Source organism: Alosa alosa, chromosome 21 (genome assembly GCF_017589495.1).
Source record: "Alosa alosa isolate M-15738 ecotype Scorff River chromosome 21, AALO_Geno_1.1, whole genome shotgun sequence".
NCBI lineage: Eukaryota > Metazoa > Chordata > Actinopteri > Clupeiformes > Clupeidae > Alosa > Alosa alosa.
In genome coordinates this window covers 19,459,751-19,481,397 of record NC_063209.1, presented here as the reverse complement: position 1 = coordinate 19,481,397, position 21,647 = coordinate 19,459,751, and the positions used below count along the sequence as shown (strand labels likewise).

The 21,647-nt window shown below is 45.4% G+C and overlaps 2 protein-coding genes across 7 annotated transcripts; both read right to left on the bottom strand.

Moving 5' to 3' along the window:
* Positions 1-29: 29 nt before the first annotated feature.
* Positions 30-14,280, bottom strand: immt (inner membrane protein, mitochondrial (mitofilin)). 6 transcript variants are annotated; one of them, XM_048231069.1, is made up of 14 exons: positions 14,073-14,280; positions 12,797-12,870; positions 12,362-12,557; positions 11,799-11,970; positions 10,420-10,548; positions 9,258-9,371; positions 8,432-8,565; positions 8,001-8,104; positions 7,114-7,249; positions 6,008-6,137; positions 5,145-5,365; positions 2,306-2,437; positions 1,949-2,078; positions 30-1,339 (listed from the first exon to the last, which is right to left on the bottom strand). In XM_048231069.1, exons 1-14 carry the CDS (start codon positions 14,112-14,114, stop codon positions 732-734), a joined length of 2,322 nt encoding a protein of 773 aa, XP_048087026.1. In that variant the 5' UTR covers positions 14,115-14,280; the 3' UTR covers positions 30-731. The 6 variants fall into 6 exon arrangements, with proteins under 6 accessions (XP_048087026.1, XP_048087025.1, XP_048087024.1 ...); XM_048231068.1 differs by having other exon boundaries at positions 5,145-5,368; positions 9,258-9,368; XM_048231067.1 differs by having other exon boundaries at positions 5,145-5,368; positions 14,073-14,279.
* Positions 14,281-16,254: 1,974 nt separating this feature from the next.
* On the bottom strand, positions 16,255-21,522 carry rnf103 (ring finger protein 103). The gene is made up of 4 exons (XM_048230812.1): positions 20,511-21,522; positions 20,163-20,305; positions 19,890-20,005; positions 16,255-18,678 (listed from the first exon to the last, which is right to left on the bottom strand). Exons 1-4 carry the CDS (start codon positions 20,734-20,736, stop codon positions 17,214-17,216), a joined length of 1,950 nt encoding a protein of 649 aa, XP_048086769.1. The 5' UTR covers positions 20,737-21,522; the 3' UTR covers positions 16,255-17,213.
* Between the last annotated feature and the right edge of the window lie 125 nt (positions 21,523-21,647).

Here is a 21,647-nt window from a genome sequence, read left to right as displayed (position 1 = left end):
TGTTTTAAAGAAGGCAATAAGAATCACGATTTTCACAACATCCATGATTTATTATTAGTATCCAATATTACTAAGGAGAATTGTAGCATGACAAACATGGACAATCAGGATCCTTACTGAATATCTAGCCAGTTGCTTGACCAGAAAGAACATCAAATTGAACAACAACCTTACATTTGTGGGCTTGAAACGGTGAACATAGCTAGTGTCAAGTCATACGCGTTAAACCTAGCTCGTGTGAGAGGGACGGCCCATCTATCTGCTAAGCTCACACTCCAAAGTTAATCGGTGAATGGGTGCTTTCTTATACAGAGGGAGTGGTTTTCTTTTGTTCTCTCCGTACAATGGCTAACTCTTGAGAAATTCATTTATGCATATGAGGTACACTTAAACATTCAGAACACTTTGTTCTCGTTTCGAGTGATAGGTAGGCCATGACGTTACCAATTTTTTAGATTTGCAGGCTAATGCCACTTTGTTGGAAAACATGAAAACAAAACAAACAAAAAAGTGCTTCGGGACTTCTGACTGATATCGTTCCGTTGACTCTTAAATAAAAAAAAAAAAAAATCTCAGGAGAGCAGGAGGGGCACAGATGCATCAAGGCGTTTCCCGTGGCGACCTGGGGCCAGAGTCTCGGCACTTGTAAAATATACAGCTCACGTCGTCTCCCGTTGGACACTCTCTCCCCGTCTACCCGGCTAGCTCTGGTGCCTTCCGGCGTGGCGTGCTCAGGGAGCCTGGGTGGTTCCCAGGCCGACAGCGTTGGCGTAGGCCGAGAGCAGGCTGACGGCCTGCCGCGTCTCCAGCGTGAGCCGGGCCTCGTTGAGCCAGTCCTGGGCCACGCGCCTCGGCTCGCCCCGCAGCTGGTTGAGCAGCTTGGCGGCCAGCTCCAGGTCGCCGCGCTCCATGCTGTAGCAGGCGTAGGACAGCAGCTTGAACGTGTCCAGGTCGTCTGCGTTCAGGCTGGCAGGGGGCGCCACCTGCTGGGGCTCCATGAGCAGCACGGCCTGCAAGTAGGACAGGAAGTACTGGTACAGGCTGTTGCGCGTCTCGTCGATGAGGGCCACGCGGCGGGCCAGGTGGCGCACGTCGCTGAAGCGCGCGCGCAGGGACGCCTCACTGTAGACACCGCGCTTCAGCGACTCGGCGGGGAGAGCCGACGCCAGCGCCTGGGCGAACTCGTTGTCGGAGCAGCTCTCGCGCACGGCGGCCGCGGCTGACTCCAGGGGCTCGGTGGGCGCGTCGGCGCCGGCCGTGCGGAGGGTGTAGTTGAGGGCCTCCACGGACAGCCACAGCTGGTGCGCCTTGCGAGCCTCCTCCTCAGCGATCACATGACCTAGAGGCAGTGGGAGAGAGAAAGCTCACGAACAAGCGGGGGACCCAAGGCCAATGAAGCTTACGAACATGCAGGGGACCCATTGCCCTAAGGCCAATGAAAATAAGGTGCCATTGCCCTAATGCCAATGAAAATAAGGTGCCATTGCCCTAAAGCCTATGAAAATAGGGTGCCTACACTGTTATGCAGAATCCACTAATCTGCTCCAGGGTGGTCCCATCATACTTAACTTACAAATTTGGAAACTGAGAATTAACAAGGTCCTTTGAAGAAAAAAAAAAAAAAAAAAAACTATTTAAATTCAAATAACCATTATATTTCTATTATTTTATATTAGTTTTATGAAGTTGTTTTGATATAATATGATATAAGATATAATATATGTTATATGTTAATATAAGATATAATATATGTTAATATAAGATATAATATGTGTTATATTATCTGGTGGCCGGATAGACTTTTATTAGTTAATCCCCCTTCCCTCCCTAATGCACTCCACTTGACACTATCCCTGACACTAGATCACCGGTCCAGTCTGACCATCTATCAGGGCAGAGCTGCATGCGTGTGGGTGTGGGTGTGTGTGTGTGTGTGTGTGTGACTCACTGTCGATGGACTCCTCCATGCCCTTGAGTCTGGCGTAGGCTGCGTTCATGTCCAGGGTGAAGGCGTCCAGTTGCTCCTGGGTCATTCGCCGGTAGTGTGTCTCCTGCTCCTGCATCTTATTCTTCAGGGTCTGAGCGAGAGCCAGAAACAAACAAGCAGGTGAAATAACAGAAATACTACGGAGGGTGGTGTACTGGATATGAGTGGCACTTTTGTGAACGTTTGAGGCTTTGGATGTTTGAGTAATTTTGTGTTACCAGATTCTATGACAAATTATGTAAATATATACATTTGTAAATTATGGAGCATAAGGGTTATAGAGAATTAGTGGAAGACTGTGTGTGCGCGTCTCCTCACCTCATCGGCCTCCGAGCGCAGCTCCTGTTCCTGCACCTTGAGCACGTCGCGCAGATGGTCTGTGTGTGCGGCCGCTTGCCTACGCAGCTGCGTGCGCATCTCTGCCTCCATCACCTCACGCACCTCCTCCACCTGACAGGTACATCAACACACACACACACTCAGCTACAGTAGCCTATACCAGTGTTTCTCAAACTTTTTCAGACCAAGGACCACTTAACGAGTAGAAAAAACTTCACGGACCACCTAGCTAATAGACACAATAGGCCTACTCACTGAACCACTGTGCTTATTGTCTTTGCACCTTGCTTATTGTGTCAGAGGATTCATATGATTTAAATTGGCATAGCTTGCATAGGTAGTGTTGCAGAACTGTTTGGATTTACATACAAGTTGGTTCAATATTGCAAACAACTCATCTATATTATTTTTTACCACGTCTGCTCGCGGACCACTTGGGATAGCTTGCGGACCACCAGTGGTCCCCGGACCACACTTTGAGAAACACTGGCCTATACCACCTGACAGGTACATCAACACACACACACTCAGCTACAGCAGCCTATACCACCTGACAGGTACATCAACACACACACACACACACACACACACACACACACACACACACACACACACACACACACACACACACACACACACACACACACACACACACACACTCCGCTACAGCAGCCTATACCACCTGACAGGTACATCAACACACACACACACACACCGCTACAGCAGCCTATACCACCTGACAGGTACATCAACACACACACACACACACACACACACACACACAGCAGCCTATACCACCTACATCAACACACACACACACACACACACACACACACACACACACACACACACACACACTCCAGCAGCAGCCTATACCACCTGACAGGTACATCAACACACACACACACACACACACACACACACACACACACACACACAGCCTATACCACCTACACACACACACACACACACACACACACACACACACACACACACACACACACACACACACACACACACACACACACACACACACTACAGCAGCCTATACCACCTGACCGGTACATCAACACACACACACACACACACACAGCAGCAGCCTATACCACCTGACAGGTACATCAACACACACACACACACACACACACACAGCCTATACCACCTACATCACACACACACACACACACACCACACACACACACACACACACACACACACACACACAGCAGCCTATACCACCTGACAGGTACATCAACACACACACACACACACACACACACACACACACACACACACACACACACACACACACACACACACACACACACACACACACACACACACACACACACAGCAGCCTATACCACCTGACCGGTACAAACACACACACACACACACACAGCTACAGCAGCCTATACCACCTGACCGGTACATCAACACACACACACACACACACACACACACACACACTCCTACAGCAGCCTATACCACCTACATCCACACACACACACACACACACACACACACACACACACACACACACACACACACAGCAGCCTATACCACCTGACCGGTACATCAACACACACACACACACACACACACACACACACACACACACACACACACACACACACACACACAGCAGCCTATACACCTGACACTCCGGCTACACACACACAGCAGCCTATACCACCTGGACCATCAACACACACACACACACACACACACACACACACACACACACACACACACACTCAGCTACAGCAGCCTATACCACCTGACAGCAGCCTACACGCACCACACACACATCAACACACATACCACCTGACACATCACACACACACACACACACACACACACACACACACTCCGCTACAGCAGCCTATACCACCTACATCAACACACAACACACACACACACACACACACACACACAGCTACAGCAGCCTATACCACCTGACCGGTACATCAACACACACACACACACACACACACACACACACACACACACACACACACACACACACACACAGCTACAGCAGCCTATACCACCTGACAGGTACAACAACACACACACACACACACACACACACAGCTACAGCAGCCTATACCACCTGACCGGTACATCAACACACACACACACACACAGCTACACACAGGTACATCAACACACACACACACACACTCAGCTACAGCAGCCTATTTACCACCTGACAGGTACATCAACACACACACACTCAGCTACAGCAGCTTAAACCACAGTCACCGTTTTACTACTACAAATACTATGAATATTACAAGTGATAACAATAATAATATTCCATGACTTTTCATGGACATTGCCTGACAAAAAACCTGAATTTCCATGACTAACTTTCTATCATAAATTGTACAATTTACTGACCAATGATTTCAGAGTAGCAGCGTAGCGTTCAAGAATCTTTTACTTTTTTAGAGTGGGCGATGAATAAATGGGCATTGAATAAATACATTTGGGCTACTCAAGCAAGCAGTGAAGTGAATAACCAGATATACTCCAATTCTGAGGGGAAATATTCTAATTAATGTATTATTTTCGGCAAGTACATTTTAAACTGCTACAACAAAATTCCCTGATATTCCATGACTTTGTCCCAAAAATGCTACAATTCCCTGACTTTCCATGTCTGGAATAGACTTTCCAAAATTCCATGACCCGTGGGAACCCTGATAGCACCTTCGTTACATTTATACAAGGCACTTGAAAGCTGAAGGAAAGTTCCAGCACAATGTAGGCTAACACAAAAGCCTTAAAGCAGCTGCTGCTGCTGCCGCACCTTCTTCTGCTGCTCCAGGCGCATCTCCTCGCGGTTGTGCTCGAGGGCGGTGACCACGGCCTGCTCCAGGGCCTTCTGGTGCTCCAGCTTCTGCTGCTCCAGCGCCGTCTCGATGTGGATCTGCTCGCGCACGCGCTGCTCCGCCAGCTCGCGGTTCAGCTGGTCGATGCGGCGGTGCGCGTGCGCGATCAGAGAGTTCAGGTCGTCCGTGCTCAGCTTGCCTGCTGAGGGCAGTGGGAGGAGGGTGAGGAGGGAAGGGGGAGGAGGAGGAAGGTCGGAAGGAGGGTCAGAGGTTAACTGTAGAGGTTCATGGGAAACTGGAAGGGCTTTCAAAAGGAAGGACACAAATTTCAGCTGGACCCAGTCTCCTCTTCCCCACTATACACACACACACACACACACACACATACATACATGATATACAACATAATACTTAGTTTAAAATATATAGTATTTGTATATAATATATAGTTTATGTCCTGCATTTCAGCATACGGCTTAACATGACTTGAGCCTACAACCAGACATTTTACAAACCCTGGCACGCCAGAGAGATCTACGTCATTTTGACGTCACATTGTCGCACTACTGGTCGGGTGCGTCAGGTATGTAGAAGCCTTAACACCCATGTGCTGTTTCCTCTTCAGGCCCAGCAGCCCAGCAGCCCAGCCTCCTGTCATGGCCAACGCGTCTCGTTCCAATTACTTTAATTTAATTATCAACTTAAAGCGCATGCTAGCATGTGATATGAAACCCCTGATAAACGCTTGCCAAGACTACCTGTGTATTACAATATGAGGAGCTCTTGACAGCTGTCGTCTGGGTGGGTGTGTGTGTGTGTGTGTGTGTGTGTGTGTGTTTACCAAGTCCTTTCCAGCTGGCTTTAATCTCTGGTGTGATGCTGTCCAGCTCCTTCTGGAACTGCTCCTTGGCTTCGTTCACCAGCTCGCTGTACTGGGAGACGATCTTTGCCTCCGACTGGGCAGCCTGGACCTGCGGATTACAACAGCACGTGTAGATATAGAATATACTTAGTGTACAGTATAGACATTAGTCCAAACACACTTGTGCAACATGAGCTATGAAGCATGACGTGCAGTAGAAACCTCACAAATGACTAGGCATTCTTTGTTACACAACACAGAAGACCAGGGTAGCAGGCCAAGCATTTTACACTTTTGCCTTTAATAGGAGAATAGGTGTCTCTTCTGGCTGTGCATGCACCTTCTGCTTGATAAGGTATCAACTGTAAATCCATCAATGTTAATAGGAGGGATTAACATCCCTGGATAGAAATTGGAGCTCATTACTTAAACAAGCTTTTTTAGGTGAGAGAGAGAGAGAGAGAGAGAGAGAGAGAGAGAGAGAGAGAGAGAGAGAGAGAGAGAGAGAGAGAGAGAGAGAGAGAGAGAGAGAGAGAGAGAGAGAGAGAGAGCACAAGATGAGGAGAGAAGTAGTCAGGAAAAAGAGAAAGAGAGAGAGCATGAAGGTAAGAGGTGAAGAGAGTGAGCAAGCCAGGGAGATGGTGGGGATGAAAGGATGGCCTACGGCAGGGGTTCCCAAACTTTTCCACCAAATACCACTAGGTTCTGGCCAGGGACCCCCTTGATGTTTTATTAATTAAACCCATCGACAATACTACGGCAAATGTAAAAATACATTAAGCTAATCCTAATAATTATTTTAGCCACAACCACATCGCGATGGAGCATACAGTGTGTAAAAATGTTATTTGGGGCTTTCTGCTATATGAGAGCCATCACTCTACTATTATTCCCAGTCATTATCATGGGAAATATGTTCAGATATGAGTCACATTTTTATAATGGCATTGTATAACAACCCTCATAGTATATTTTAAATGTTTGAAATGTATTTATTTCTTGCTTTTATTTTTCCCTCCAACTTGCTGAGGCCCCCTTGGTATCCCCTCGCGGCCCCCACTTTGAAAACCACTGGCCTACGGTACCTTGCCCACCACTTTGTCCAGGTCTACAATCATGTTGTGCAGATTCTCCTCCGCGGCCAACACCTGGGGTCGTGCTGCGTCGATTTTGGAGTCCTTGGCAGCATTGATCACTGCTTTCAGCTTCTCCAGCTCATCTCTATCACACACACACACAGTGATGGCACATTACCCTCATTTATTACACTGCTCTTGACAAGGCAAGTAGAACGCTCCATTGGCTTGAATGGGATTTCCCAAAGTTCTACGGTAAAATATTTTCATGTAATTACCGCTGCAAACATATAATTACCGCTGTCAATGGCAACGGGTTTTGTGCTTCTGATACGTCTTTCATATCACTACGCACGGACTGGAACTTCATTCAAAAGTGAAAGCAGACTGAAGGTTGATCAGCTGTGTTCTAAAGAATGTTTGATTCAAGTTCAGTGTGTGTTGTTGCAAACTATTTGTTTCTCAGCAAATGCCACGATGAACGGTAACAAATAGGCTAGGCTATGTAGGCTAAAGTCATTTCGTGGGGAGTTTATTATTTCGTTTTGGCAAGTAGCCGTGTTATAAGCGGGATAATGTCTAGAACGCCGGTCATTATTGGGAAAATAAGTCCCGACAGGGCGAACCGGACCCCGGGGTCTTGTTCCGCCCTGAAGGGACTTATTTTCCGAATAATGACCAGCGTTCTATACATTATCCCTTACATAACATCTCATTAATAAACCACTGCATCAACCTCTTGCAAAGCTGAACTTTCCAAACAATGGGCTTTAGATATCTGAGCCCCACTACTACATGGCTTTGCTTCAGTTTGGCATCTCCCAACAGAGAAACTGTTTGTTTCCTACGGTGTGCGAGATAAGACCAGTGTGTGGTGTGGCATCTCTGTGACTCACTTGGCTCTGAGGAGGGCGGCTCCTGCCTCGTCCACAGACCGGCTGCGTTGGTCCAGGGCCTCCTCTAGCGCCCTCCACTGGGCAGACTTCTTATCCGGGGCGCCCTGACAAAGACAACACACACACACACACGCACAAAGACACGTCTCATTCCAGGCACATAAAACCTCTCCCACTAGCTAAACGTTAGCATCTTTATGAAGGGTTATGAGGTGGGGTTTTTTCAAACATGTGCTGTGAGAATGTGACACTTGTGACATTTGACATTTTAGACAGGAACACTTGCCACTGCCTGGAAATACTCCACACAGAGAGAACAGCACAAGACTCTTTTTAGGACTAGCTCAGAAACTCTGAGCTCCCCCTTTAATAATGGAATGCTAAGGTCTCATCAGGACACTGTGTGGTGGCTGTTCAGTGCCGGGCCTCACCTCTGCATCCATGGCCTCCTTCAGCTTCTGGGTGTGGACGGCGATTGCCGAGAGAGCCGCCTCCTGGGCTCCGATGGCGGCCATCGTGACATTAGCGGAGCTGCCCAGAGTCTCGTCCAGAGTGCTGGAGAGAGCTGGACATGGAGGGTTGGGGGGCACACAGACAGATAAGACCACGGAGCAAGGCTGCAAAACTGAGGCTACTTCAGCACCAGGCTAAGAGGCCATGCAGAGGCACAGAGCAGAGGGCCAGTTCAGCAGCAGAGTCCAAAGAGGACACAGGAAGTTAGAGATCACTCAGAGACTGATCAGAGAGGGTGAGTAGAGGGAGGCTTGAACACAAATGCAGAATTACAAAACCACCAATGCAGTGGACGCAACGCCATCACCTGTGATATGTGAAGGTGTGTGTGTGTGTGTGTACTGGGACACCCAAAAATAGTATATGCAGAAAAGTGGCATGTATTGTGCATCTCTGAGTGTGTAGGCTTTGAGTATATGTGCATAAGTGTAATATTGTACATATGCTGGTGCATGTGTGCTCAGCTACTGAACAGCCAATGGTGTATGTGAGTGTGTGTGTGTATGAGAGTGTGTGTGTGTGTGTGTGTATGAGTGTGTGTGTGTGTGTGTGTATGTATGAGTGTGGTGTGTGTGTGTGTGTGTGTATGAGAGTGTGTGTGTGTGTGTGTGTGTGTGTGTGATGAGTGTGTGTGTGTGTGTATGAGAGTGTGTGTGTGTGTGTATGAGAGTGTGTGTGTGTGTGTGTGTGTGTGTGTGTATGAGAGTGTGTGTGTGTGTGTGTGAGAGTATATTGGACACATACAGGCCAGGGTGTCTTGCTCTGCCTTATCCTTTGCAGCCAGGAGTGCGGTCACCTCCTCTGCTGGCCGTTCTTTCAGTGCAGGCTCATGATGTGCACACTCGTGACATTCCCCTGCTACGGACACACACACAGACACTCAGTTCATCCTCCTGTTTCACACACCCTACCTGTGAGAGTGTAAGCCAGGACACTGAGTACGGACAAACACTAGTATGCTTTATCCACATGCTTTCACAAACACACACAACCACTTGCGGTTGCAGTCAAATCACTGGTACACACCCATATCCAGTGTTCCCAGCATAAAGCCAGTGCCATCCGTGTCCCATGACCACTTATACATTACAACACACACACACACACACAAAATCGAAAATGAACTGACATAATGCACACTTAGATACGATGCACACTGTGTGAGATGTGTGTTAATGCGTGAACTTGCAGGCACCTCCATGTTAGTGATGGTGGGGAATGAGCAGAGGGTGTTGTGTAGTGTTGTTTCTCCAAGCACAGTGAAGGGCAATCACACCCATGCACCAGACCAGACAAAACACAGAGGAGGGTGAGCTGACGTGTCCCGGGAAGAGACACAAGGAGCGCATGCGACAGGACAGAGTTGTGCAGGGAGTGAGAAATCCAGCTAGCTGATGACCATGATGAGGATGGATTTGAGGCCACATGCTGAGAGCGAGCGAGAGCGAGAGCAAGAGTGAGAGAGAGAGAGAGAGAGAGAGAGAGAGAGAAAGAGACGCAGCTAAGTGCGCAACACAGTGAGTGCCCTTTGCAGTTCAGCAACTCCAGATCAGACGAGATTAATCTCGTCACAACCCAAAACACGCTTGTGCTGGTATCCACAGATAAGGATTCAAGCTCCATTTCAGAGCAGTAACAACGTGCCAATTTAGCCCACAAGTTCATATTTCATGTAGTCCATGAAGACTATACAATGATACAATGTAATGATAACATTTCCAGCTAATTTGACTGTGTAGTAAAGATGTAATGTTGAACCTGAGGGACTTCACATCCTTGTCTGTGAAGCCGGTTTTTAAGACGTGTTTGGAGCTGGAGGCTGTCCTGCAAAGGGTAGTGAGTGGCGAAGGGCAAAAGTGAAAGGTCGAGAAGAGGTCAGCGTGCGGTCAGAGGTCGCATCACAGACCTGCAGCCTCTGCTGGAGGGGCAGCGGGTGGCGCTGCCTCGGCCGGAGTCTGGTCGCTGGTGCCCGGGGCGGGCACAGAGGGCACCTCGCCGATGGCAGAGAGGATGTGGGCCGCCTCGGCGGAGGCCTCTGCAACACAGCGGGAGCGTCAAGAGCGGAACGGAACCTTGCGCACGCTGACACAGGTTGCAGTGGGGAAGGCTAAAACTGACGTACACGACGGCAGAACCACTGCAAAATGTTATCTGAGGTGTGAACTGAACCCCACCCTTTTGAAAAGCAACATATCAGTCTCCAGGTTCCTGTTGTGTTTGAATGTCTTTTTTAATCACTTCTTTATCACTCAGTTAGCTGACTCATTATTAGAGCCACAGACTTCAACACCACTGAATGAAAGGGTGAAGGAATGCCTTTCATGAGGCAGCAATTTGGCCTATCTTCGTACGAACATGGCTGACCTGAAATTATAAAGAACTTCTCAACCCGATAGAAGCAGTTTTACTGAAGCACAAACTCGTGGTAGAAAAAAATAATCATGCAGATTAATAAAATACAGCTGGGGACAAGTATGAGGAATTAATAGGATAGGCTGATTTCAAGGAAGAACTTATGATCTGTATAAAACAAGATTTAAAGAGTGAAGAATGGCTCAAGCCTTGTTATACATTGGCTTGCATGAATTTCATAAGATCACTGTAGAGTGTATAGTGTATATTAACAGCGGTCATCATTCCCTCCTGCCTGTAGGATCTCTAGCAGAAACACACCCAGCCCAGCAGAACCCATCAATCAGGAGACTTAAACAAACCAAGGGTGCGCCTGCAGCCTGACAAGCTTCAGCCACATCAGGTTTGCCTTGTGTGTCTGGCTTCCAAGATCAGTGAGTGACAGTGAACCATTTTCTCCTGAACCTCCAGTTGAAGAAAGTCCACAAGAGTGATGTTCATTGATAATACAAAATGCTAGAAATATGAAATACAACAACCATAGTACAGCCCTAGGACATGTCACTGGATCTTCCTCGGTTTGGCTCAACAGCTAAACAAAGCCTTATCCTGCCTTCACATGACTCTCCATGACCACTTCATCACTGAGGAATCAACTTACAAAACTCCCAACTATCAAACCAACTAGCCTAAATTTTCCATGACTTTTCCATGGCCCCAACCACAACAAAATCACATTGAATGACCATTGTGCATCAGTTGAAGTTGAACTTTTACAAAAATTACATTCTTTTTAACAATTGCTCTGGACATCTTTTCGTATATTTTCCAGTTCTGCGACTGACATCCCTGCAACTACGTCAACTACACTTCCACTGGCTACTAGACGTTGCTTACATGGATGACCACTGAGCGTTTCCCTAGTGTGCTCACCCTCAATTGTTTGTGGAGGTGGTGGAGGAGGAGGAGAGGGGGCCGCGGCCTCCTCCACCGCAGGAGGCTTCTCAGGGGCGGCAGCCTCCTTGGCCTTCTTCTCCTTCTTCGGCTGCTTTGATTCCTTAGTGGCTTCAGACACCGAAGAGATCTGCAGGGGTTCTACTTTTGCCTGCCAGGACATTTGTACAAACAGTGTAAAAACCCAAGAAAACAATGTGCCCTTGTGACATACAGCTGTGTTGCTGACGCCAGGACAAGCATTAGACCTCATCCTCTATCCAATCTGACTGGTGTTGGTAGTTTGGTCAAACCATGATTTAATATACCACTAACACAATTCTTTAGGTCTGCATAATGCAATGCAGCAAATAAAATTCTTCTTTTATTCTTCTGATATTATTTTATTTTATTTTATTGGCCAAGTAAGTAAGCGTGCTAAAGCACACAAGAAATTCAGTTTCGGCTACGGTGCCTCTCTAATGGTATAGAAAAATCTAAAGACAATACACAATGCATTACAGGTATACATCAAGATACTACCTCTGTGACTGGAATCTTACCGGTTTCTTTGGAATAGGGATGACAGGTGGAGGTGGAGGGGGACCTATGGTCATCCCAAACACCTGGTCAGAATAAGGAACCGTTTTCTCCACATTGGACCGGAATTTGGGGTCCCAATTGGCATAGAGGATTGTGCCACCAAGCCCACCGCCCACTGTGAGAAGGCTGGCAGCCACAATTTTGCCTGCAGATACTCTGTAAACAAAACATACAAACAATCTGTTAATTTGCGTACACCAATATCAATAACCACAAAGTTCTCCCACCTAAAAATCAAACAATGAGCATCTAACAAGACTAATTAGAAGTAACTTCACCTTACTCAGCCAACACAATCACATACAGTAACCTTTAACAACACGCTGTTAACAGCTTTAAAGTACAAGCTGTTCCCGTCCCCATCCTTGAGGGTCTCCCGTTTGCACATAGCTTACCCGGAGTCTCCTGCTGAGGTGTACCGACGACAGTGCTGCAAGGGGTGGGCGGCCACTTTCCCACAGAGACATTGCTAGGAGGGAAACACAGAGGACGTGTCATTACCAACAGACAACCGTCATTACATTTCCATAGGACCATGAGAAATATTAAATATTTCCCAATCAGGTTTCAGTGGGCTGCATGCTAAAGCTACAAGGCTTCCAGTGCTCCTATGTTATTCTGACAAAAACGGATATTATATGGCGATAAATTAAATTGTATCCATGTTACATTTGTCGAGATGTCATCAGTAAAAGATTATGGAGTTTCCCAATGAGATTTGGGAGCCCCGAAAATGATGCTGTTCACGATGGTTAGATGTGATAAGGTAACGTTAGATAGCCTTGTAGGTTTATTTAGACAGTTAGTGATAACTTATCTTGAGTATCAACGTAAAAAATGGACAACAGAATGCAGACCGAGCATAATTTTAACATTGGCTAACGTTACCCGAGGCATATGCTAATGTTAGCTTTGCTAGGCGTTCGGCCCTTGACAAAAACCGCCGTCCACAGTAAAGAAAAAATATCAAAAATGTTTACATAATGCCTAGGTCGGGCCACATTTATGGGAAAGGTTAGCTTCGAAAGGAACTTCGCGAACTTTTTCACCGACAAGGTCACGTCCTCCTCATGGGAACTATACAAACATCCTGCTCTCTTTAAAAAATCACAAATCAGTCTGGTTGGTATGAAATGTTATGTATATTCTGCAAACTGTGCATATATGCAATCAGAAAAAAGGAATGCTTGGTTGTTAACTCAGAAACCAAGTGTTAAAGGCATGAGTGAATGACAGAAAATATGAATCACGCACAAACCGCTGCATTTTACGTAGCTATTCTTTCTATCAGGACAGACATTGGAGCAATATCATGCCGCTCATGAGATCCGTCTTTTCATTTGCTAACCCTTTTATACCACCTGAGGGATCCGCCTCTTTCCACTACGAAAGTAGCTTCTACGCACTTTACGTAAGGTGGCAATAGATAACAGCAAGTCGCTTAACCTCAAACAAATACAATATTACACGAGTACAACCTTTTACTTATAACTTGCATGCAATGTTGTCCCACAACTAATTATTAACGACCTTTAGCGACAATAACAGCTTCCCTTGACTGACAACAGGTAACTAAATTAGGCCTGTGAATGGGTCACTGGATGACCGTTCTCAGTGTGGCTAGTAACGTTTGGTTAGCATGCTAGTCAGTGCTTGCCACACAGTTCTTACCCGAGCTGCTGCATTTGCCCCTTTCAAACAGACACGCAGCATTGTGGTCGTTACTCCCTTAGCGTCGTAGTTTCAAGGAACTGAAGGAGGTTCCGATCACTATAACATTATAAGATAATACACCTCATATGCTGTCGTGCCCCCAACACAGTAGATTTCCCCTACCACCGTTTAGCCGAGTGACAGAAAAGGAGCGCATGCGTCCTAGGCACGCCCAACTGCGAAAAATTACGTCACAAGTTCATAGTTTAAGATGTACGTGATGAACATTGTGATGAACGCCGAAGGTCTTGTAGGCTATGTTATTTCAAAGTAGCCTAGGCCTACTGTAGTTTTGAGATAGTGGCCTTTAACCCCTAATGTGATATTATTAATTGTATTGCGTCTATTCTAGATTAGAAACGTTGTTAAGATAAAACCATTATGTTGACAAGCAGGGTGCGATTTGTAGGGGGGGATGGTGAGGATTTCCCCCCCTCTGGTTTTCCTATCCCTACCTCTGCTAAATTATTTTTATCCCTGTTGGGGACAACATTTATCCCCCTCTGCCCTTCATATTGATTAATGGTACTTCATATAAGTAAAGCGCTGCAACGTGAGAACAGTCTAGTAGGCTAGCCTACATAATAATCTGACATCAGAAACGCACCGTCACCGTCAGCACTCATGCCAGAGAGGGTTAAAGCGGAGGATCTTTGCTCATGCTGCTGTGCTGACACAGTGGCTGCGTGATAACTTTATTTGGCCTTGATCGTGCAGGACATTTCAGAATGTCGAGTGTGTAATCCATCATAAATGGCTAGTTTCAATGGAAAAGTTAGCTGGACAAATGAAAGAATACGAGAATGATTCAGTGAAGCATATAGTCATATTTTAGAACCTTCAAAATTAGAAAACTGATGCAACTGAGATGGAGGACAACTGCACGTAGAGTAGAACGCGTAGGCCTATTGTCCGAAGGAACTTACATTAAATGAGGAGATATTTGCTGAATGTCACAAAAAGTGTTACAGAAATTGCTTGGCATCGCTTATTCTATGGCTCTCTACCGAAACACCTGTAGTTTGCGGAGGACGAACGAGAAAGCACTCGTTTGATAAATCAGCCAGTAGGCTAGCTAGGCCTAGTAGACAAATAACTTTCAAAAATAATCTGTACTGCAAAAACGAATGTTGGTGGGTATTTAAACTATCTAGTGTTTTAACAGCTGCAAGAAATAAAAGCTTCATGGTCTTTATGTTCTGGTTCGTAAATTATTTTCATAAAACTTTTAAGTTGCCCTATAACTTTACTCTCCAAACTCTTCACTGCACTGTAGCCAATTAACTGACAGTATGATAGTAGGCTATTTATTTTCTGTAGGCTACAATAAACACATTTATTTTTTTCAACTTTTGCAATATTACGCCCTTGGCTATTGAACGCAAATCAGCAGGAGAGAGAATGCACGTAGCCTACGCAGCGTGTAGCGCAATGTGCTATTTGGTTACCAACTAACACTGTTGGCCAATTCACTAACTTAAGACTTCAGTGCCATCATATACAACGTTTTTTTGCACAACAAATCCAAAAAGGATGGAGGCAGCAAAAGTAGCGGAGTAATTTCAGATGGGGCAAGAACAACGTGAATTTGTATGCTTTTCAAAACGTAGTCCTACCCTGCATTAGAGGAGCTGATCATCATACCAAACACACTCGCTGTTTAAAGTCATACACCACGGTAAACTAAAACTAAAATGTTACAAAGTTGGCAAAATTAATATAGGCTATTATTAGCCATGACATTACTAGGCTATGAATCGTTCGTTCATTTTTTTTTTTTTTTTTTGGGGTTACTAACTTATTCAAAATCATCCCCCCTTCTAGTTTTTACACAAATCGCACCCTGTTGACAAGCACAGGAGGATCCACGTTAGTATGAAGGTCACGTCATAGGGTTATGCTTAGAAAAATCTTCATCATACACCAATTTATGAACCTGTGCATAACTGGCCATGAATCTCTGGTCTGGTGATATAGGTGGGCCTAATGATGGCAACAATAAAACCCACAATCTGTTATCAGCAACTTGGGGCATCAGTGTCCCCAGCTTTGTATAATAGCTATTGTAGATGAACCAAAGAGTGACAACCATACTAAAGATAACAGGCACAATAATGTATTTGGGAACATTTCCACAAAATCCAGGTGAAAATAAATTTTATTTCAATGAACATTACAGTTCTCTCTTCATAACCTATTCTGATTCAGATTACATCGGAAGTGAGCAGGACCCAGTTTTATCAGGGTTAATCCAATCCAAACTGTCCATTAATGTGTACTCCTACCAAGACAGCATCAACATTATAGGCTAGCTTATTATTCTGTAATTTGGTATTGTCTTGTGCAAGCTTTTTTAATGGAAACTTTTCAGCATCTTAAGACATGTCAAAATTGCAGTTGTTGCTTTAGAGTTTTTGCTTATCAATAAATATCAAAACAACATGCCTGGAGATAAATATCTGTTTGTATATATCCTGTTTTTTTTTTTTTTTCAATTTCCATTATAAACTGACCAACTACTAACCCCTTCAAGATGTCAGACAGGAATACCTTCCATCAAGTAACTTGATTTCAAATTGTAACATTTATATATTTTTGACAAACTTTTTAAACACACTTTTTAAACATTAAATTCTGCTCATCAATGGAGCATATAGGTGGACTTTTGTGAAACCTTCACCTGCATTTTTGAGTCTTATGAGAAGTGGGAGGAGGATCATATCATTGTAAAGAAGGTTGCTTCATGTCAGTAATGAAGCAAGCCATTGCAAAGAGGCATTCACATGTTGACATTTTTACGATTATAGCTGCAATGCAGATCAAATCTATTATCTATTACGAACAAGGCAAATCAGATCTCAATATGGTTAAGAAGTCCTATTCCACTGTTATTTTTTTGACAATTACCAATGCTAATAATGATGTGAGGATTATATTACCCATTGCAAATCATATACCCCTAAATGCGTGTAGGCTCAAGCCAATGGAAACATAAAAGAAAACAAACAACAACAAAAGAGTAGAGACTAACAATGGACACATCAAGCACTTATATAAGTTAGGTGAGGGAAGCAGGTGATGGGAGAAGGGATGTGACCGTTACTCTTGTTCTTGCAAGTCTGCTCCATGGGCCGGTCTCGACGGCTTCTTCTTGTATGACGGCCATCTGCAGACTGGACAACAGTGCCTTCCTCCCGCAAGCCAGACCACAATGCATTGCTGGTGGAAAACATGACCACATGGCAGCCCCATGACTAGGCAGTCGACTTCGAAGTTTTCCAGACACACGACGCACTCGGTGCAGGGGAGCATGTCATCAGGCCAGGGGAGAGATCTGTCATCCTGAGCCTCTCCACCGGACCATGACTCGGCCGTCTTCCTACAGTTGTCACTGTCTGCATCACTGCCTTGTTCACCTGGGTCTCTGTTAAACCCACTCGTTTGTACCCTATTACTTTTTGAGTCCGCGTTGTTATCTGTAGTGCTGACCTGTGAGCACTTGAACCCCCAGGTGGGCAGGTGTTTGATGTAGTCGATGGGGACAAGGGGACGCAGCCAGAGGTCAGGAAAGGCGAGTCTCTCCAGGAGGAAGTTGGGGTCGTCCTCCCAGTCGGACTCGTTGGGAAACGTCTGGAAGGAGGCGATGGGGTGCACCAGGTAGCTAGTGTACCAGTCCCACAGACTGGTCAGCCACTCCAGGTTGTTGGCGTTTTGGTCTTCGCGGCCGCACCGGCGCTTCTTCTCGAAGTAGTCGATGAGGAGCCCGTGCGCCAGGTAGGTGCTGAGGAAGAGCGCCGGGTGCGAGGAGTAGAAGGTCCAGTCCGCCCTCACCCAGGAGGCAATGGTGGTGGTGTCCGCGTAGCGCAGCAGCTTCAGGCTGTACTCGTAGAAGTTCTCCAGGTACGGCAGCTGCAGGAAGCCCAGGATGGGCAGCCAGGAGATGATGAGAAGCGAGTTGTAAGTCCCTAAAGTGCTAATGAGCACCACGAAGCGCTTGATGGTTGCTCCCTGCGTGATGAAAAGGTCCATCCAGGCCATGAGGTTGACCGTGACCAGGCTGAGGACAAAGAGGTCGTTGACCTCGGGCTGCACCGAGCGCAGGAAGGTGTCCATGGCGTGCAGAGACATGAACTCCCCGGTGCTGTTGCCGTACCTATAGATGCCCTCGGGTGTCTTGAGGACATAGGAGGGTGTCTGCGTCACACCTGTCTCCTCCAGGCAGCTGGTGTTGTCCCAGTTCCGCACATCTACGAAGATGAACTCGATGCGGCCCGTGAACTTGACGCTGAGCGCTGAGAAGAAGGCCGGCGGCTGGTCGAGCTTGGCGAAGAGGAACATCTTGACCGCGTGCTTGTCCCGCTGGTACCAGTCGTCCTCCAGCTGCCGCGAGACGTGGATGGTTTTGATGCGTGAGGCCACGTGTGCCGTCATCCACTTGAAGATGTGCTCGGTCTCGATGCGGCGCCCGCTGTACTCCTTAAGCATGACCTTGCCCTTGGAGGCCGACGTCTGGGGCACAGACATGATCAGCGTGGACTTCATCCAGCCACGCTTACGGCAGTATCTGGGAGACAAACAAAGAAATACCTTCATGTGAGTTGGTGCACTGGCTACAGTAAGAAACATATTACGCATGAACAGTCTCACTAGGGCTAAGCGATTTGAGGAAAATATCTAATTGCAATTTTTCCTATAGATATTATGATTGCGATTTCAATAGCGATAAAAGTGAAGCTTCAGTTTTCAGAATTTTTAAGATTCAGTAAATAATACATTTAAAATGTTTTGAAGCATTACCAATTGAGACAACATCAAAATATGAACTGCTCTACCTACAAATCCAATGATGAAAACAAAAAAAATACTGCAAATTACTTCCAAATATTGCTTTAAAGTTGCTCTAAGCGATGCTGGGTAACGTCACTTCTGTTGACTTTCAAACAAAACAGAGAGCTAGCTCGCTACTTCCTCCCCCTCCTTCCCATGCTGCTCCCGTGCAATTGAAACTCTCCTAAACGTGCATCTCGTCTGTGATTTGCTGGAACAGTTTGTTATGTTTTTATGGGCTAGGCTTGCCCAGGTTGTTTTTGTTGCCATTTTTGGAGCCTGGACTATCCTCAGAGATCGCGTTTTTTTACAGTGTATTCAGGACACAGACAGCTAGCGGTTGGTTAGGTGATGTTTGCAGTAAGTGACATAAAATGTGTTAGCCTGAAAAACGAGTGGTATCACTTAGAGCGCCTTTAAGATGGGCCACATCTGATTAGTTAGCATGGAATCTCTGATTGACGATGAACATGTCTGTATGTCACACCAGGACAACACAAATTTAAAAAAATATTATTATGTTGACTATTCATTGCAGCCTTTTTAATTTGCAAGTGGCATTAGTTCAATTCCATTAATCTTTCAGCCTCGCTCCTATTCTTGTTAATCAGGTATTTTGTGGCTCCATCTACAGGATGTGTAGCACTCTAGAATCTTTGCACTTAGACAGAGGGCAAATAGGTTTTCTATTCATGTAACTCAAATATTAAATTCTCAAAGAAAGTGTGAATTACACAAACACCAGTGTGTAAACACTTGCAAGTTAATTTGCATTATCCTGCCACAACATATTGTAATTTTAGTGGAAATTTTGAGTTGCTTTATTCATTTGATTTTGTATTTACCTACTTTGTAATGTCTGTATTTGTCGCCTTTCAAATGCTGCCATTTAAAATATTCATACAAAGACATTTTCTATCTATAACTCCGACACTAAGAATCTCTCACCTTGAGTCACTTGAGCAGTTGAAAGTGCCAGTGCGGATTCCAAATTGTGACACTTTCTGAATCATTTTACCCCAATTAGCTTTGCTCAAGAGTGGATCCCTGCCTTGAGCGATTACCTAGATGAAAAATAAAAATAAAAAACATTTTTGAGTTCTCATTTCCACACACAAAACACCACTAATGTAGTTTCTTATATTGCATAGACTAGACTGATTGTGAATGTATGTGAACTTGGAATGCAAAATAAGCTAAATTAATGACAGAAACACTTACTTGGACCAACCATATCCCATCTTTAGTATCTTCCACCAGTTCATAAAAGTGCATCTCCCCGCTGAATGTAGTGCTCGAGTCTGTCCCTGGCTGCTCTTTCTCATTTTTAAGAGCAGAATACAGTTCCCCTTGCATCAAATCACCTGCATTAAACAAACAAATTCAACACATGCACATTTGTAGCCAGATAATACCTAACATTTTTCAACAAATAATTTTGTAGAAATGTGTTCAATTTTTAAGGTTATTGTCAAGTACTCATAAAAAGGATTTATCAGTAGCCTAATAGTGAATAAACCTGTATTGAGATCAGATGCCAGTTATTTCTCAATAGCTGAAAGGACTTACCTGACTTTTCAACCAGTTCTCTGACATCCTTCTTCTCTGCCAAGCCCGAGTATCCCAATCCTCGACATTCCAGGATGGTTTTCAACTTTTTAAAACTCAACGTGACAGGGTCCACGAGTTGAGTAGCAAAAATGCCCGTTTCATACCATACTATGGCTTCAAAAAAACGTGCCAAAACAAACAGCACCAGAAAGTACAGAAGTAGGAAGAACAGTTTTAACCACATTTTAACCTTTTTGAGGAGTAGGCTACTTATTGAATATCTGGTAGGATGAATCCGTTGCGACCGAGTAGCCTAACCTCGCATTAGGTTAGTATGTCTCGACGGTTTGCCTGTCTTCTGTCACTAGCTGTGTACCTGCTGAAACTAGTCCAGCGAGTTAGCTAGGATAGCTTATTTTCTTCACGAAGACATTCCCTTGGGACTGATTCTATGGCGACATAGGACGCCACGGATAACTCCGGGGCCATTTGACCATTCTTTGGATATCCATAATTTTCACCAATATGTTTTAGTTGTTGTTAAGTAAGGTAGCAGTCCCCCAATGCTATTCAGCTGGCTAAGCAAACGGAAAAACGTAGTAGGCCACTTAGTTATGGCCTTGTACGCAAAACTGAATCCATGGAGGGTACGAGACCAGAATCTTCACCCAAGGGGCATGTCGCCAAAATTCAGTATTCTTCTATCTGCAGTAGGTTACCAACAAAGAGTGCAGATAATATGACAGGGCGCGGTAGCTTTCCCAGAGTTGCTGGCTGATGTTGTTAGCAAGATCGCCTTGATTGCCAGATCAGCTGGTGCACATAACAAAACGTCACATGAGTATTTCCGTTTCCGCCTTGCTGTTCCCTACATGTCACCATTATTCCCGTGCACACTAAATCATGTTGCATAATAACTTGGGGAGCAAAAATTACAAACTGTACAGATTTACGAATACTCACACACCACGTCACAATGTCGTAAGCTATCATACACCATAGACTGAACAGTCTCTCATACACAGCCGAATTGTGCACAGAGGAGACTCCTGCAATATTTTAGGCAAATGCACAGTACAACATAATAATGTTAAGTAATATTAACTCCAGTTTCACTGATGTGTCTACATAATGGAAATAATTCGCTCTGAATAA

Excerpts from the sequence above, each read along its gene's own strand:
- rnf103 (XM_048230812.1), bottom strand. The coding sequence starts at position 20,736 with ATGTGGTTAAAACTGTTCTTCCTACTTCTGTACTTTCTGGTGCTGTTT. Across the intron at positions 20,306-20,510 it reads AGAACTGGTTGAAAAGTCAG|GTGATTTGATGCAAGGGGAA; the intron begins GTAAGTCCTTTC and ends TGTTTAATGCAG. Across the intron at positions 20,006-20,162 it reads ATGGGATATGGTTGGTCCAA|GTAATCGCTCAAGGCAGGGA; the intron begins GTAAGTGTTTCT and ends TTTTTCATCTAG.
- immt (XM_048231067.1), bottom strand. The coding sequence starts at position 14,114 with ATGCTGCGTGTCTGTTTGAAAGGGGCAAATGCAGCAGCTCGG. Across the intron at positions 12,558-12,796 it reads ACCTCAGCAGGAGACTCCGG|AGTATCTGCAGGCAAAATTG; the intron begins GTAAGCTATGTG and ends TTTTGTTTACAG. Across the intron at positions 8,566-9,257 it reads AGAGCAAGACACCCTGGCCT|CTCTCTCCAGCACTCTGGAC; the intron begins GTATGTGTCCAA and ends CTCCATGTCCAG.